Source organism: Erpetoichthys calabaricus, chromosome 2 (assembly GCF_900747795.2).
Source record: "Erpetoichthys calabaricus chromosome 2, fErpCal1.3, whole genome shotgun sequence".
NCBI lineage: Eukaryota > Metazoa > Chordata > Cladistia > Polypteriformes > Polypteridae > Erpetoichthys > Erpetoichthys calabaricus.
In genome coordinates this window covers 347,107,363-347,124,342 of record NC_041395.2, presented here as the reverse complement: position 1 = coordinate 347,124,342, position 16,980 = coordinate 347,107,363, and the positions used below count along the sequence as shown (strand labels likewise).

At 42.9% G+C, this 16,980-nt stretch overlaps 2 protein-coding genes across 2 annotated transcripts in view; one reads left to right on the top strand and one right to left on the bottom strand.

Moving 5' to 3' along the window:
• Positions 1 to 16,980, bottom strand: part of LOC114647400 (uncharacterized) — a 723,921-nt gene that overhangs the window by 527,092 nt on the left and 179,849 nt on the right. The window lies entirely within an intron of this gene.
• Positions 1 to 16,980, top strand: part of pik3c2a (phosphatidylinositol-4-phosphate 3-kinase, catalytic subunit type 2 alpha) — a 263,160-nt gene that overhangs the window by 152,966 nt on the left and 93,214 nt on the right. Inside the window, exons 5-6 of the mRNA XM_028796109.2 lie at positions 9,426 to 9,546; positions 16,761 to 16,872. Of these exons, the coding sequence (XP_028651942.1) occupies positions 9,426 to 9,546; positions 16,761 to 16,872 (233 nt within the window). The remainder of the gene's footprint in view (positions 1 to 9,425; positions 9,547 to 16,760; positions 16,873 to 16,980) is intronic.

Genomic DNA, 16,980 nt, shown 5'->3' with positions numbered 1-16,980 from the left:
TCTTTTGTTTTTTCACCTTTTGACAGTTTTGGATTCTGCTTTTTATTTTATGATTTTTGGAAAATGTTTTCATTTGTCTTTGCCATTTCTGCATATGACCTTTTGCTGGAATACTGAGCTTTGCTTTTTGGATTGCAGACCTAATAAAATATACCTTACATTTTCCTTAAATGTCGGCTTCTTCGTGAGCTCATCCAAACCTCCATTCTTATTTTAGTGTGTGCAGTCAGCTGTGTTTTATGTAGTTGCACGCTTTGTGCGCTCTCACTTCTGTGCGTGCAGTGAGCCGGCACGTATCTGACACATATTGAAACTCTTGGAGGAGTCAGCGGATGTGTGGACATGACACACCAGATGCTGTGAGCTGGATGGATGTCTGAGCCACAGCACGGCAGATTCTGTATTATAATAAAGTCATTTTAGTGGAAGCTGCAGGGCCTTGAATTGAACATTGTCACCAGTGAGCCCTTTTCTGGGGGGCTATGTAGAAAATGGCTGCCATTCCTAAATGGTAAACCCCTTAAGTTAAAGATGAACGTTTACTCTTCAGTGTGATGATTGCTTTATTTCAAATCCAGAGCCAAAATTATGAAAACTGTCACTGTGACCTGACCTAACAGTACAGGTGCATCTCAATAAGTTAGAATATCATTGAAAAGTTAATTTATTTCAGTAATTCAATTCAAAAAGTGAAATTCCTATATTATATAGATTCATTACACACAGAGCGATATATTTCATGCGTTTTTCTTCTCATTTTGCTGATTATGGCCTACAGTTAATGAAAACCCAAAATTCAGTATTTTTGAAGATTCTGAAAAAGTTAATTATTGTAGACTCCTGATGTCCCACTCCACTCAGCTAATTAACCCAAAATACCTAAAAAAAGGTGTCCTTAGCCTTTAAATGGTCTCTCAGTCTGCTTCAGTAGGCCACACAATCAAGGGGAAGACTGCTGACTTAACAGTTGTTCAGAAGACAGTCATTGAGACCCTCCACAAGGGTTAGGGTAAGTCACAAAAGGTCATTGCTAAAGAAGCTGGCTTTTCACAGAGTACTGTATCCAAGCAGATTAATGGAAAGTTGGGTGGAAGGAAAAAATGGGGCAGAAAAAGGAGTGACCAACGGGTATCAACAAGAGTGAAAGGGAAGGTCTACAGGACGGTAGTGAGACCAGCTATGTTATATGGGTTGGAGACGGTGGCACTGACCAGAAAGCAGGAGACCGAGCTGGAGGTAGCAGAGTTAAAGATAAGATATGCATTGGGTGTGACAAGGATGGACAGGATTTGAAATGAGGACATTAGAGGGTCAGCTCAAGTTGGACAGTTGGGAGACAAAGTCAGAGAGGCGAGATTGAGCTGGTTTGGACATGTGCAAAGGAGAGATGCTAAGTATATTGGGAGAAGGATGTTAAGGATCGAGCTGCCAGGCAAGAGGAAAAGAGGAAGGCCTAAGAGGAGGTTTATGGATGTGGTGAGAGAGGACATGCAGGTGATGGGGGTGACAGAACAAGATGATGAGGACAGGAAGATATGGAAGAAGATGATCCACTGTGGCAACCCCTAACGGGAACATCCAAAAGAAAAAGAAGTTAATGTATGTGATATGGGGAAACCAGAATGAACATCAGAGCTAAAGTAAAATTTGCTATGAACACCTAGGCAAACACCAGGACTCCTGGAAAAGCATGCTATGGACAGTAGATGCAGAGATAGTGTTATCTGGCCACAGCATCAGAAAACATGTTTGTCGAAACCAAAGACCGCATTAGACCAGAAGAACTTGATACCAACCGTAAGGCACGGTGGTAGAAATGTTCTGTATTAGATCTGCTTTGCTGCATCAGGGCCAGAGCAGCTAGCTCACCATCACAGAATCCACCATGAATTCTGAACTTGACGAGAATGTGAGACCATCTGTCTGAAGGCTGAAGCTCAACAGGAAGGCCTTTAACTCGAAAATTGCTCCAGGGGCGCAATACAATGGCTGGCCCTGTACTCTGACCTCTGAAAGTTCATGTGAAAAGGCAATTTCCCCTCAGGGATTAAAAAAGTTTAAAAGAAAAAAATGTGCGGCAGTGTGCGTGCTTACTGAGTAAAGGTGAAGTCCCCTTGGTGTCTGGAGGAGGATGACGCAGATAAGGTGCTACCCCAGATAAAGTGCATCCAGAAAGTATTCCCAGCGCTTCATCACTTTTTCCACATTTTGTTATGTTACAGCCTTATTCCAAAATGGATTAAATTAATTTTTTTCCTCAGAATTCTACACACAACACCCCATAATGACAACGTGAAAAAAGTTTACTTGAGATTTTTGCAAATTTATTAAAAATAAAAAAACTGAGAAATCCCATGTACATAAGTATCCACAGCCTTTGCTCAATACTTTGTTGATGTACCTTTGGCAGCAATTCCAGCCTCAAGTCTTGTTGAATATGATGCCACAAGCTTGGCACACCTATCCTTGGCCAGTTTCGCCCATTCGTCTTTGCAGCACCTCTCAAGTTCCATCAGGTTGGATGGGAAGCGTTGGTGCACAGCCATTTTAAGATCTCTCCAGAGATGTTCAATCAGATTCAAGTCTGGGTTCTGGCTCGGCCACTCAAGGACATTCACAGAGTTGTCCTGAAGCCACTCCTTTGATATCTTGGCTGTGTGCTTAGGGTCGTTGTCCTGCTGAAAGATGAACCGTCACCCCAGTCTGAGGTCAAGAGCGCTCTGGAGCAGGTTTTCATCCAGGATGTCTCTGTACATTGCTGCAGTCATCATTCCCTTTATCCTGACTAGTCTCCCAGTTCCTGCCGCTGAAAAACATCCCCACAGCATGATACTGCCACCACCATGCTTCACTGTAGGGATGGTGCCAGGTTTCCTCGAAACATGACGTCTGGCATTCACACCAAAGAGTTCAATCTTTGTCTCATCAGACCAGAGAATTTTCTTTCTCATGGTCTGAGAGTCCTTCAGGTGCCTTTTGGCAAACTCCAGGCGGGCTGCCATGTGCCTTTTACTAAGGAGTGGCTTCCGTCTGGCCACTCTACCATACAGGCCTGATTGGTGGATTACTTCAGTGATGGTTGTCCTTCTGGAAGGTTCTCCTCTCTCCACAGTGGACCTCTGGAGCTCTGACAGAGTGACCATCATGTTCTTGGTCACCTCCCTGACTAAGGCCCTTCTCCCCCGATTGCTCAGTTTAGATGGCCGGCCAGCTCTAGGAAGAGTCCTGGTGGTTTCGAACTTCTTCCACTTACAGATGATGGAGGCCACTGTGCTCATTGGGACCTTCAAAGCAGCAGAAATTTTTCTGTAACCTTCCCCAGATTTGTGCCTCGAGACAATCCTGTCTTGGAGGTCTACAGACAATTCCTTTGACTTCATGCTTGGTTTGTGCTCTGACATGAACTGTCAACTGTGGGACCTTCTATAGACAGGTGTGTGCCTTTCCAAATCATGTCCAGTCAACTGAATTTACCACAGGTGGACTCCAATGAAGCTGCAGAAACATCTCAAGGATGATCAGGGGAAACAGGATGCACCTGAGCTCAATTTGGAGCTTCATGGCAAAGGCTGTGAATACCTATGTACATGTGCTTTCTCATTTTTTTTATTTTTAATAAATTTGCAAAAATCTCAAGTAAACTTTTTTCACGTTGTCATTAATGGGGTGTTGTGTGTAGAATTATGAGGAAAAAAATTAATTTAATCCATTTTGGAATAAGGCTGTGACATAACAAAATGTGGAAAAAGTGATGTGCTGGGAATACTTTCTGGATGCACTGTAAGAAGGCAAAGCAGCTATTAGGGGACAGAGAGTGAGAGACCAGCAGCTGGGACGCATTTAGTCCAAAACTTCAATTAAAATGTCACACTATGGTAACCAGCTGTAGTTACCATTTGACTCTTCCAACTTCTGGTCACTTTCATGCAACTTCTGTGGGCTTTAATGACAGAGCTGCTCAAATCAATGGATTGATAAGTCAATGCCGTGATCCTCTCAAAATGACACAAGAGCCGCACCAATGAGGAGCAGCAGCTAAAAAAAATATGGAAAAAAGAAGGCCGTAAGATGATCAGCCTTCACTAACAGAGTTTCAGATTGCATGGTACATAAATTATATACTGCAAGGAAGAAAATTTGAGAAACGGCGAGTAAGGTGACACTGGCTGGTGTCTCATATATAAAAGAATGATGGGTTTAGTGAAGCACTGACATCTCATCCTCTGGAGGTCCATCCAGTCCAGAAACACGTTCTTCACCAGCCACATCAGTCTGCCAGGAATGTTTAAAGTGTCCCAATGCCAAACAACAAGGGATTCAGAAACCTTTACTGGCAGGCGAGGGACTCAACTATTAACAGAGACATCTGCTGGTTAATCAATGACATTGTGAATGTTTAAACAGACGCAGGCCAGGCGTGTGTGCCAACACTTGCACAGGACACTGCCACGTGCGCACTTACACCAAGCTCAATTCCTGGGTGCCACTTGGGTCAATTTTTCTCTCTCAATGTAGTGGAGCCAGTGCCACATCACAGAACATTTAAATCTCCAGAGAACTTTAAGTTTGTGACAAGGAGTAACACCCGTTTGTTGGTATGGATCTAAGAATCTCTTTAGAGATGTTATTGGCTATGCACTACTTTATTCTTGGTGGGAGATTTGGTGGTACAGTGGATTCAGGGAGTCTTCGCACCCTTCAATTTCTGCACATTTATTGGGTTGAAAACATAATCTCCAATGGAACAACTAGCCATTTTTTCCCACCAAACTACTCTTCAATTACCCATAATGACAAAGTTACAAGATGTTTTCAGAAAGGACTGCAAATGTATTAAAAATCAAAACCTGAAATCTCTCATTCCTTGAAGTATTCAGACCCCTAGTTTAGAATTCCCTTTAACAGCAATCCCAGCTTCTTGGGAAGCCTCTATTGGATTTCCATACCAGGAATTTGCTCACTTTATTCCATTCTTCCTGGAAGATCCTCTCAAGCTCCATTAATAATTCTTTGCATTTAAATAGCGCTACTCAAAGCGCTCAGCAATTGCAGGTTAAGGGCCCAACAGAGCAGAGTCCCTTTTGGCATCTTACGGGATTCGAACCGGCAACCTTCCGATTGCCAGTGTCTGTGAATTGCCATCGCCAGGTCTCTCCACACAATGGAGACAAAAGGAGCTGCTACAAGTTCCATTTCTAGTTTGTTGTCATGTACACAATATGGGAAAGTCTTGACCTGCATGTCTCATTGACAATAACACAATGCCAGCACAAGACACCCCCACAAAGCAAAAAATGTGCATTTAGAGCAGTGGCTGTCAAACTCTGTTTTGGGTCGGCAGTGTGGTGCAGTGCTCAATGCTTTGGACTTCAAACCCTGCTGTTGTGAGTTCAAATCCCGCCACTGGCACTGTGTGACCCTGAGCAAGTCACTTCACCTTCCTGCGCTCCAATTGGTTCCATTTCTTTTGTTTTTCCAATTGCATCCCAAATTTTTTTTCAAGTCGCCCTGGATAAAGTTGTGAGCTGTGTGAGTAAACATGATTATTATGTAGGCAGTATGGCGTAGTGGATAAGGCTTTAAACACTAAGGTTGTGGCATCAGATAACGCTGCTGACACTGTGTGACCATGAGCAAGCACCTCACCTGCCTCTACTTCCAAAGAAATGTAACCAATTGTATCTCAAATGTTGTAAGTCCCTTTGGATAAAAAGAGTTGGCCAAATAAGTAAATGTAAATGTGACCCTCTAGGGCTGCAGGTTTTTGGCCCTCCAGTTTCCTAGTCAGTCAGCCATTTTCCTTGTCATTGACTGAAAAACACTGCAGTGTAATTTTTTTCTTTAGAAACCTTTATATTTTTTCTATAACTTTAAATACTTACTCTCTTTTTCTGTGTTGCTCTCAATTTCCTTTTTTTTCGTGCAGTTTTTCCTCTTAAATGTATCCTAACAGCTACAAACTGCAGAGCAGACAACACTGAGAATATTGAGAGGCAGCTTCAGTGTCGGACTTGCTGTCATGCAAGAACATAACCAGAAGAATGAAAATCGTGAGTTTGATGACACAACTCTTAAAAACCAACTTAAGAAAACATTAAATTATAATAATAATAATAATTCATTACATTTATATAGCGCTTTTCTCAGTACTCAAAGCGCTATCCACACAGGGAGGAACCGGGAAGCGAACCCACAATCTTCCACAGTCTCCTTACTGCAAAGCAGCAGCACTACCACTGCGCCACCTGTGAGGACAATTCTCCCCATATCACGTACAGTATATTAACGCTTTACTAATATATTTAAAACTGAGCACACTTGGGCTGTGTTCACACTATGCTGTTTTCATTTATTAAAAAAAAAGGGATTTTTAAATTAAAGCAATCGCCAACCGCACTGTTCACAAAAGAATCTCTGCCCACACTAAATCAACCGAAAATGCATGTGACATTGCTGTTTGTCTACACTGAGCACGTGTGCATCGATGGAAACAGAAAAAGAAAGTGGCCTCCACCATAAACATCCGTTTTTTTCAGTTTGTATTTACACATAGAGAACAGAAATGGTGAATTCGAGAAACGCAAAAGTTGATGAGGTGGTATTGTGATTATAAGTCGGGAATATAGACTCGGAGTCGAAGGAACAATCGTGAGAGAGCACAAACCAATTAAAGTCTGCACTTTAAGAACTCTACACTGTCACCCATCCGTGCTGCAGTGTGGAGGCGGCATCTTCAGAAATACAGCAATGCCCTGCCTAACGTCCTTTCGGGCAAAATCCAACTGTTTTTATGTCTGTGGTCCCATAAGATAATAAGAGTTCAGAAATCCTAATCGGAGAATGGGACGTACCAGCTGTCGCAAACAGCGTCCCATGTGCAACACGTGTATCTCCATCCATCCATTATCCAACCCACTATATCCTAACCACAGGGTCACGGGGGGTCTGCTGGAGCCAATCCCAGCCAACACAGGGCGCAAGGCAGGTAACAAACCCCGGGCAGGGTGCCAGCCCACCACAGCACGTGTATCTCGTGTCTCTTATATACAAGCATTGGTGGCACCAGCACTGTGCAGTACTGTTTATCATTATTACAATGTGAACTTTCCCCTTCTTAAAGTTTACTGTATAACAGTTGTGACCAGTAGGGTGTGTAGCAGCATTCCAAACAAAACTACACAACACAGTCTCGGGTTCAAACCGAAAATATTTTACAATACCTCCAAATCCATTCCACAATAGTACAATACAAAATCTTCTTAGTCTTATCCACTCAACCCCCCCATGAGTCTGAAAAGACATTTACAGAAAACTCTTTTAAGCAACACCCGGGAGTCACTCCAGTGCCTCAGCACTTTTAAGTGGGGAACGGTGTGTTCCTGCAGCTCCCCCTGGTGGCACCCATGGACCACAACAGGGCTCTCTAATGGGACTATAATTCCCAGCCTGCCCTGCAGGTTTCAATGCAGGCACCATAGCCCAGGAAGACTGCCACCTATTGTACTGGGGTCAGCAAGTAGTCCATGCGATTAGTCCTCCCCTGGCTTTCTGGCCGGGTTAAAGAACTTTGAACCATCCCAGCCAGAAAGCCAGCCCATGCCTGGTGTCCATGACTCAGTGTGTGTTTTGACTTGTAGACGGCAGCATCTAGTTTTGCATATCGTGTCTCTGAATTGTTGTAGCGTTAACGCTCTGTATTTAGTCAAAACTGGTACACTACAGCATCTCTCGTAGGTTTGCTAAGTACCATCTAGGAGTTTTGCAGAACATAACATGGCCATTAAGTGATGCACACCTGTAAATGGCGCTGTTTCTGGGGGTCGTTTGGACAAATCACAAAAATTGAGACTATTGCCCGCGTTTTTAAATGAAAACCTATCATGGGCATAGCTTTAGTTTTGAAATTTCTGTGTCATCAAAACACAGAACAAGGGAAGTACCGGCTTGCTTAATTAGGGTTAGGAGTCCAATGATAAAAAACAGAAGAACAAAAACTTGAATCTACAGGGGGTTCTGCGGGTCTGTGTTTGAGGATCAGTACTTTACTCCAGGGGTCGCCGGTCCTGGAGGACCACTGTGGCTACAGGTTTTCAGTCCAACCCTTTTCTTAATTATCTTCTTTTGAAGTTATTTTAAATAACTTGTTCTTGTAGACTGAGACCCCTTAATTGTTTCTTTTTCCTTAATTAGCAGCCAAACAAATGAGATACAAAATGAGCCAAAACAACTGGTGTCCTTCATATAATATTTGAAAATCAAGAACCATGAAGGTCTCAGGAATGTTGGTCTGCTCAGGTCCCCAAAACATTTTAACAGTGCTCCTAGAAAGAGAATGTCTGCTAATGCACTATGAGAGCAGCAACAAGTCACAGAATTAAAGAACGGGTTTAATTAACAACAAGAATTGGCTCCTAATTAAGCAGCTGGTTGGAGTGAAATTGATTGGAGTTTGAGGCCCAAACTTAGTTGATCTTCTGTTGGCTCCCTCACTTCATATTTCATTTCTATTTGGGTGCCATTTAAGGAAAGCAATGAAGAAATTCAGGGGAACAAATCTTAAAAAAAGCCATTCAATTAAAATTAATTCACAAGAAGTTAATTAGCAGCACAAACAGGGCACTCATTACAAAAAGGGTTGGAATGAAAACCTGGAGCCTTGAAGGTCCTCCAGGACTGGAGTTGGTGACCCCTGCTGTATTCTAGGTGGACTCCATTCAGCCTTCCATCCTTGACGTAAAGTAGGCCAAAACAGAGTGCCCCCCCTCTAGCCTCCTCTCACTCTGAGCAGACGGCACATTTTTTATGCATCTGGAGTCTTGAGGGAACATCTTCCATCTCCTGACTGGAAAAATGAACCCTTTAAGATTTGCCCACACGCCCTGAGCCGAACTCTGCTACAGCCTGTAAATCATTTTCAGCCTGTCGGGCGCTCCAGCGTACACTAAACTACTGGAGTTTCTTGTCTCTATGCTGACATAACAGAAATGAGAACATTTTAACAGAGGAAAATGCAGAGATGGCAAGTTTCACCCAAAGACGCTGACCTCCTTCCTCAGTCATTGAACAGGCTCTTCTGTTTAGAGGTGGTTAATTATATTCTGGTACAGGACGCTTTAATCTGGCGAGTGTTCATCTACTAGTCTTTGTCAAATTAATTTTACACCCACTTGAGGTGAACGATGGGGTTTTTTCATTTTTCTCTTTACCCTACTGTGTGTTGTAAGAACATTCGAAAATTCTTGCATCTGGACAAATGAAACTCGACTGTGATCAGAAAGCCTGGTAGTGAGTTCAGTAAACCCACCATGAGAGCAGTCTGCTTCTCTCCAGCAAGATGGCCTCAGCAGAAAATGTGCAGATTTTTAAAGAGTCCTGTCGCAGCTGATTGTCACTCACCTTTTATTTGTCTCTCTCTTTGTTTCTAGTGAGCTCCCCTGTTGAGCTTTTAGTGATGCAGGCGTTGTGCTGGGTCCACGATGATTTGAACCGAGTTGATATTGGCAGTTACCTCCTGAAGGTCTGTGGCCAAGAGGAATTCCTGCAAAAGTAAGTCCTGTTTACTTCTCAGAAGAAGTGAGTTTTTATTGTGGCACCATCCCAAGAACACGATTGGAATTTTGGGTTATCGGATGACTTTAAGTTTCCAGGTCCCTTCACCTGATGGCGCTCTTAACCACTCGGACTTCACAAGTCTGACTGTTTCATTATTGGTTTGCTGGACACCCTGGTGCATTTCCTCCTTCTCTTATTGACTCGAGATGAACTTTACATTGCCTTTCCTGGATTTCAGGCAGCTGAGAGTCAATGTGTAACACCAGTGCAAAGCTGCTCACATTTTTCATTTGTGTTCTTTTTCCATAATCTGCACTTCAGCTGTTATGCTGTGACAGCGTGAATCTTACACCACAGACGCAACTGCTCAGGATGCAAGTTCTACCCCAAAAATTCCCCTTTTTTTATTATATACTAGTTGATTACCAAGTGCAAGGGAAAAAAATAAAATGTAGTCTATAAGTTATTAAACAGTAAAACATTAACATTTTAAGAAGTAAAGATACATTGAGCACTACTGGAGTGGTTTCAGGTAAACAACATTTTGAAGGCGGTATAACACAACAGGTAAGTAGTACTAACAGCAGCTAAAATGTATTTGGATCATCTCTCGGTAGTAGATCCCTTTTTGAAAGGCGCTACACGATCGCTGTGGTATAGAAATTACATTTTCTATGTGAACATCCAAATTTCTGTCTGACAACCTTGCACTATGTGCCTGTGATTTAAGAGAAAAATAATTCTGATAAATGTGGACGTTGCCCTTCCGTGCAAATCCAATACTTTACATGAAGAGGTCTGAACATCTTCTTAGATGTAAACTCTCCATCTTCTTAAAATAATTGATCACAAAAGCAACCTTGAATGTTGTGGGGTTTTAGTGACCCGAAGTCACCTTAAGGGACAGTAAGTAGTCGTGCAGGGCAATTTACAAAGAGTCCTGCTTCGATTGAACGGATTACACTCATTCGCAAAGATTTCCACTCTCCCAGGAGCCGACGGGGCACTTGAAGTGTCACAAAGAGTGCGAGAAGAGAGGACACTGCCCGAAACTGCGAAGCTTTCGACCTGGCGGACCAGCCCAACATTCCATGCCTCCCAGCATCCACTTTGTTCTCATGACCCCTCACCGCTGAAGGCGGACTCGTCTTCACATTGTTTACAGCTTGGCGCAGTTAAAAAGTACAAAGACGCAAAGCTGTTTTCCTCATCTCTTCTACAATCAAGTACTGCCAACTAAAAAAAAGTTACAGTATGGCAGTTTCCGCGACAGTCACGTGGACGACAAATAAATAAACTTCTCTGTCAGAACGCGCCTGGCGATTGATTCCTGTATTGTAATATGTTCTATGGTCATACGTAATTTCTATTTCATACGTAATTTCCATATCGCGTGGTCATACGTAATTTCCTTTTCAAACGCGAAAAGAATTTTATATATATATATATATATATAGATGCCCAGGTCCCACCCTACTCCATGGAGATATTGTACACAAACCGTGTTGTGATATGGTATCTGCCAAATAATACAAAGAGTACACGATATGCATTTCACCCTTACTGGAGCTCATCAGTTTGTACTCACTTTTGCATCCCCTTACGGATATCGAACCTCAGATGTCACCAGCGGCTAGTTCACTTATTTGACAGGGTGAAGCTTGGAGTATACAGTGTTACACTGTTAGTTCTGAATCACAATCCGAATATTTAGATGGTTACCTGCCAGGTAAAACTTGTGGCAAACATCTGCCACGTCCTCTCAGTTGCGAGAAGCAGCTCATAGATATGTGATGCCGTATCTGTGAAATAATACAAATAGTACACAACCTGTGTTTCGCCCTTATTGGGGCTCATCAGGTGTACACACTTTTGCATCCCCTTACAGAGATCGAACCTCAGACATCAGCACCTGAGGCGAAGCCTCTGACGTTGCACCACAGAGGCTGGTTCACTTATTTGACAGGGTGAAGATTGGAGTACAGTATTGCATTCTTAGTTCTGAATCACAATCTGAATATTTAGATGATTACGTGCCAGTTAACACTTGTGGTTGGTCGGCCAGTGGGCAAACATCCACCACATCCTGTCAATTGCGAGAAGCCACCTCATAGATATGTGATACCGTATCTGCCAAATAATACAGAGAGTACACGGCACGCATCTCACCCATATTGGGGCTCATCAGGTGTCCGCACCTTTGCAATCCCTAGCTGCTTCTCGCAACTGAGAGGACATGGCGGATGTTTACCGACTAGCCAACTAACCACAAGCCTTACCTGGCAGGTAACCACCTAAATAATCAGATTGTGGTTCAGAACTAAGAATGTAATACAAAGAGTGTTAGACAATTAGTCCTTCCAGGTTCCTTCTCCACCTCTCCAGACGAGTGTTGTCCTCCTCAACTAAGACATAAGGGACTCCTTTTCAAAATGGACTTTTGCAACATCAGAGGTGTAACCATAAAGTGCCTTGAGCATGGGAAAGGCGCTATATAAATAAAATGTATTATTATTATTATTATAAAGCATTTTTATGTCCGACCAGTAATTTCTGACAGATGAGTATCAGCAAGAGTGAATGGGAAGGTCTACAGGACTGTAGTGAGACCAACTGTGTTACTGTGGTACCGATCAAAAAGCAGGAGACAGAGCTGGAGGTAGCAGAATTAAAGAAGCTAAGGTCTGCATTGGGTGTGACAAGGATGGACAGGATTAGGAATGAGTACATTAGAGGGTCAGCTCAGGTTGGACGGTTGAGAGACAGAGGGGCGAGATGGCATTGGTTTGGAGAGATGCTGGGTATATTGGGAAAGGATGCTAAGGATGGAGCTGCCAAGCAAGAGGAAAAGACGAAGGGCTAAGAGAAGGTTTATGGATGTGGTGAGAGAGGACATGCAGGTGATGGGTGTAACAAAGCAAGATGGAGAGGACAGGAAGATAGGTAAAAAGATGATCCGCTGTGGCGACCCCTAATGGGAGCAGCTGGAAGAAGATGATATTTCCAAATGACAAGTTAACCACCTCTCAGAAGCTTCTCCCTAGCAGCACCGAAGAATCTTGATGAATGTACAACTGCGATGATCATATGAGAACTCACCAATGCTACCATCCTGCGTGCTGGGGGACCATAAGAAACTTGACAAATAAGAGGAAACCATTCAGTCTATCAAGCCCATTTTTTTTTTAGCTAAAGCTAAGCTGTCCCCATATCTCATCCAGATTCTTCTTAAAGGCTGTCAAGGTTTCTGCTTCAACTCCATGGCTCTGTAGTTTGTTCCAGATAACTACAACTCTTTGTGTAAAGAAGTACTTCTTGGTTTCAGTCTTTAATACACTTCCCCTTAGTTTCCACTCATGTCCTCGAGCAATGTGATTCACCCTTAAGCTGAAAGAATTCTCCTGGATCTTCTTTATCAATGCTTTTGAGGATTTTGAGTCTGTCATAGTAGGACGTGTCTTTCTGCCCCAGGATGCACTTAGTTGCTCTCCTCCACACAGCGTCAAGTGCTGCTATGTTCTTCATGTTGTGACAAGAACTACCCACAGTGCTCTAGATGTGGTCTCACTAGTGTGTTACACAGTACAAGCATAACATCCCTTTATTAATTTTCAGCAGTTTTTACAATATAAACTAACATTTTATTTGCCTTCTGTACATTGCTTAGTTGATGGAAATGTGTCAACATAAACCCCTAAGTCCTATTCAGAGGTCACTTTCTGTAGCTCAGTTTCTCTCATCTTATATTTATAATTGATATTTCTTTGCCCACATATAGCACGTTGCGCTTTTCTACATTAAACTGCATTTTCCAAATGTTTACCAGATCTGAAGCTTGTCCTTCTACTGTTCTTCCATTATTCGTCTCCTCCCAACCAGAAAGGAGATCACCAGCCATCCTGTGTAGAATGCCAATACCATCCATGCCCCCTGTTACAATGTGCCTTTCTTGTATGTTTAAAAAGAAATCACTGCAGTTGCCCATAATTTTGTGCAGCATGCATCTGAATCTTTTCTCATTGCACACGAAAACACATCGTTGGAGCTGCTTTGCCCAGACAGACGTGAAGATGATGGCATATTCCAAATAAATGCTGTGTTGCTGTCACAGCAGGTCGTTGATCTGCCATTATCACAGTATGTGTGTGGAGTGTTAACAGCCTTGTCCCGAAATGGGGATAAATGGTCTTCACCTCTTCCTGCTCTGCCATTACTCACAGCAGCACATCCTGTCGTCAAGCACATCAATAGCCTTTCAGTGACCAGAGAAAGCTTTGTATTTGTGCAAAGAGTCAATTGGTGTGTTGAACTGATCATTAGATGATACTGCCCAGGCCTGTAGGACGTGCAGGCCCAGGGCAAAACAAATAATGGCTGACATACGGTACTTCACCCAAACCGTAAACTTTTCCAGTGGCTTCATTCATATGGTCAGGACTAAGAAGCTGAGAAGTTTTGTTTTTATGAATATAAGCTTTCCTTATTCATTGTCATTTTTATTCTGCATCTGTGCTGCTGCAGCTATATGGCCTTTTAATGGTGCTAATCATGTCACTTTATGCTTCATCTGCACTTTATAATTACTGTGAATTAAGGTTTTTGAATTTTAACTTCTACGCTACACATTGTATACAGTTGTTTTTTTATGAGGTGTTTTTGTCACAGTAACATTCCACTGCCATTGTATACAGTATGTGACAAACAAATCTTGAAACTTGACGTGTAGGCTGATAAATCTGGTCTGTCCTGATGTCCTGTGTAAGTGCCATAGTGGATGGACTGGCAGCCTGACTGGGATGAAGGGTGGAAGGCCATAACAGAAGGACAACATGGAAGGAGGTACAGTGGGTATAGAAAAGAATTCCCCTTTTGAAATATTCCCATTTCTTTTGCTTTACAGCCTTAAGTGAAAACACACACAAACTAATATTTTTTCCAGCTTTACTTACTCGATGCAATCTCTAACATCCAAGTGAAAGATATCACAGCTACAGTTCAAAAGAATTTTACAAACAAGAAATCCTGGGATTAATAAAGGATCACCCCCCAACTCCAACATGTGTAAGTGTCCACCATTTCCATTACAGTTACTGGCTTCCTTCCACCGGTGCTCAGTTGTAATGAGTGTGATTAATGAAGCTGTTCCTGGTCCATTCATTCCCTTGCTTGGTAGTGCAACTGACGGCAAACAACTGACTATGGGTGGCAAGTTACTTTCAAAAGATCTCCGGGATAGAGTTGTGGACAGACACGAGGCAGGAGATGGAGACAAAAAAATCTCAAAGGCTTTATCAATCCCAAGGAGCTCAGTAAAGGCCATCATGAAGTGTTTCGTACTACTAGGACCCTCCAAACTGGATGGAAGAGCAAGGAGGAAACTGGTAAGAGAAGCTACCAAGAGGCCAATGGCCACTTTGAAGGAGTTACAGGATTTGATGGCAAAGAGTGGTCATTAATGGTGTGCATGTGACAACAATTTGACAAGCACTCCACCATTGTGGCTTGTTCAGGAGGGTCGCACTTCTCAACAAAGGCCACATTAAGGCTCGTTTGAGCTTTTCCAGAATGCACCTTGAAGATTCTGATGCCAAGTGGAAAAAGGTCTTGTGGTCAGAGGAGACTATTTGGCCTTAATACCAAATGGTACACCAATGCAGCTCACCATCCACAACACACCATACCCACAGTAAAGAATGGAGGGGGCAGCATCCTGTTGTGGGGGGCCAGGGGCTCTCGTTAGAGTAGAAGGAAATATGGATGGAGCAAAATCCCATCAAATTCTTGAGGAAACCCTGCTATGCTCTGCCAGAAAGTTGAAGATGGACAGAATGTTCACCTTTCAACAAGACAATAGCCCGAAGCACACAGCAAAACTGACCACACAGTGGCTGAAGGAGAAAAAAGTGAATGTCCTCGTGTGGCCAATCAGAGCCCAGAGACCTAAATCACACTGAAAATCTGTGGAAAGATCTGAAGATAGCAGACCACCAACACTCACCATCCAATTTGACTGAACTTGAACATTTAAACTGTAAAGAAGAGTGGGGGGCAAATATTAATCGATGTAGGTGTGCAAAGCTGATAGAGAAGAATCAACAGACTCAAGGCTGTCATTAAAGCAAAAGGGGGGTCAACAAAATGACATTGACATTGGGGGGTGATCCTTTATTAATCTCGGGATGTCTTGTTTTTGATTTTTTTTAATAATTTTTCTGAACTGTAGCTGTGATATCTTGCGCTTGGATGTTAAAGGTTGCATTGAGTAAGTAAAGCTGGGAAGAAATATTATTTTGTGTGTGTTTTCATTTAAGGTTGCAAAGCAAAAAGAAAATGATTATGATCCCAGTCAGTTTGAAGGATTAAGGGAAGGGACTTGGGGAGGTTGTTTGTCAAGAGCAGTTCCTCCAAGTATGCAGTGGACGGCGTTGCTCCTCAGGCAGGGATCCATGGGAGTTGCAGTCATGAAGGATAGCCCTGTCAGGGTCCTTAGGACGCTGTAGAGAGAGGGACCACCTATTTCGTAGGGCTTCTGCCTGAACCAGAAGTGCTTCCACCATTCAATACTATTGCACCAGATGTTCTCCCATGTCCAACATAAAAGGAAGCCATCCTCCAGCCTCCTCTCGTGGAGTCAGAGTAGGGAGGTAGTGGGCGACACTCAACTGGAGGCGAAAGGAGGAAGGAATGTACTTGTTTGAAACATTTTAGCTTGCATTGGTGTGTAATAGTTATTAAAAAAATATTTATTTTATTTGAACCCGGAATTGTGTGAGGTAGCATTGTGTCTGAGGTAAGTAGTGCCTCCTTGTGGTCACACCTGTAGGACATGAGGGGTCCATTAGTGAAGATACTGGGGCCCCATGCTGTCCTCTGTCTGTGACCTCTTTAGGACATGGCGTTCTTGTTCTAGTAGTGCGTCTGCTCATACTTATCAGCTGATGCAGAACCTCACATCACAGTGCATTTCCTGGCTCTCGGCCTTGTGCTGGCAGCACGGTCAATTGTTTAGAGCCTGCCCGCTAGGCCCACTTTCATGCTGTTACTCTACCAGAGTTCACATTCATTCAAGGTGTTGTTTTTCAGATTTCTATAGTTGTAGAGCGTGCCAGAACATTAAAAAAAAATATACATCAGTTCATGAATACTTGTGACACTTGAATGACATTTCATTTTTGTTAATTTGTGGTTTATTTTTATTTTCCTCCTAGCAAACACTGCCTTGGAAATCACGAATATATACAAAACTGTCGAAAATGGGACACGGAAATAAAGCTGCAGCTTGTTTCTCAGCACTCAATATCTCGTGATCTGGCTCGTACGGTACGTAATGTGAAAAGGGGGGGGGAGTAACTGTCCATGGAGTGAGGGTATGTCGCTCTGACCAACTGAGCAGTGGGCCTCATTTCTATTACAAGTACAGAAAGACAG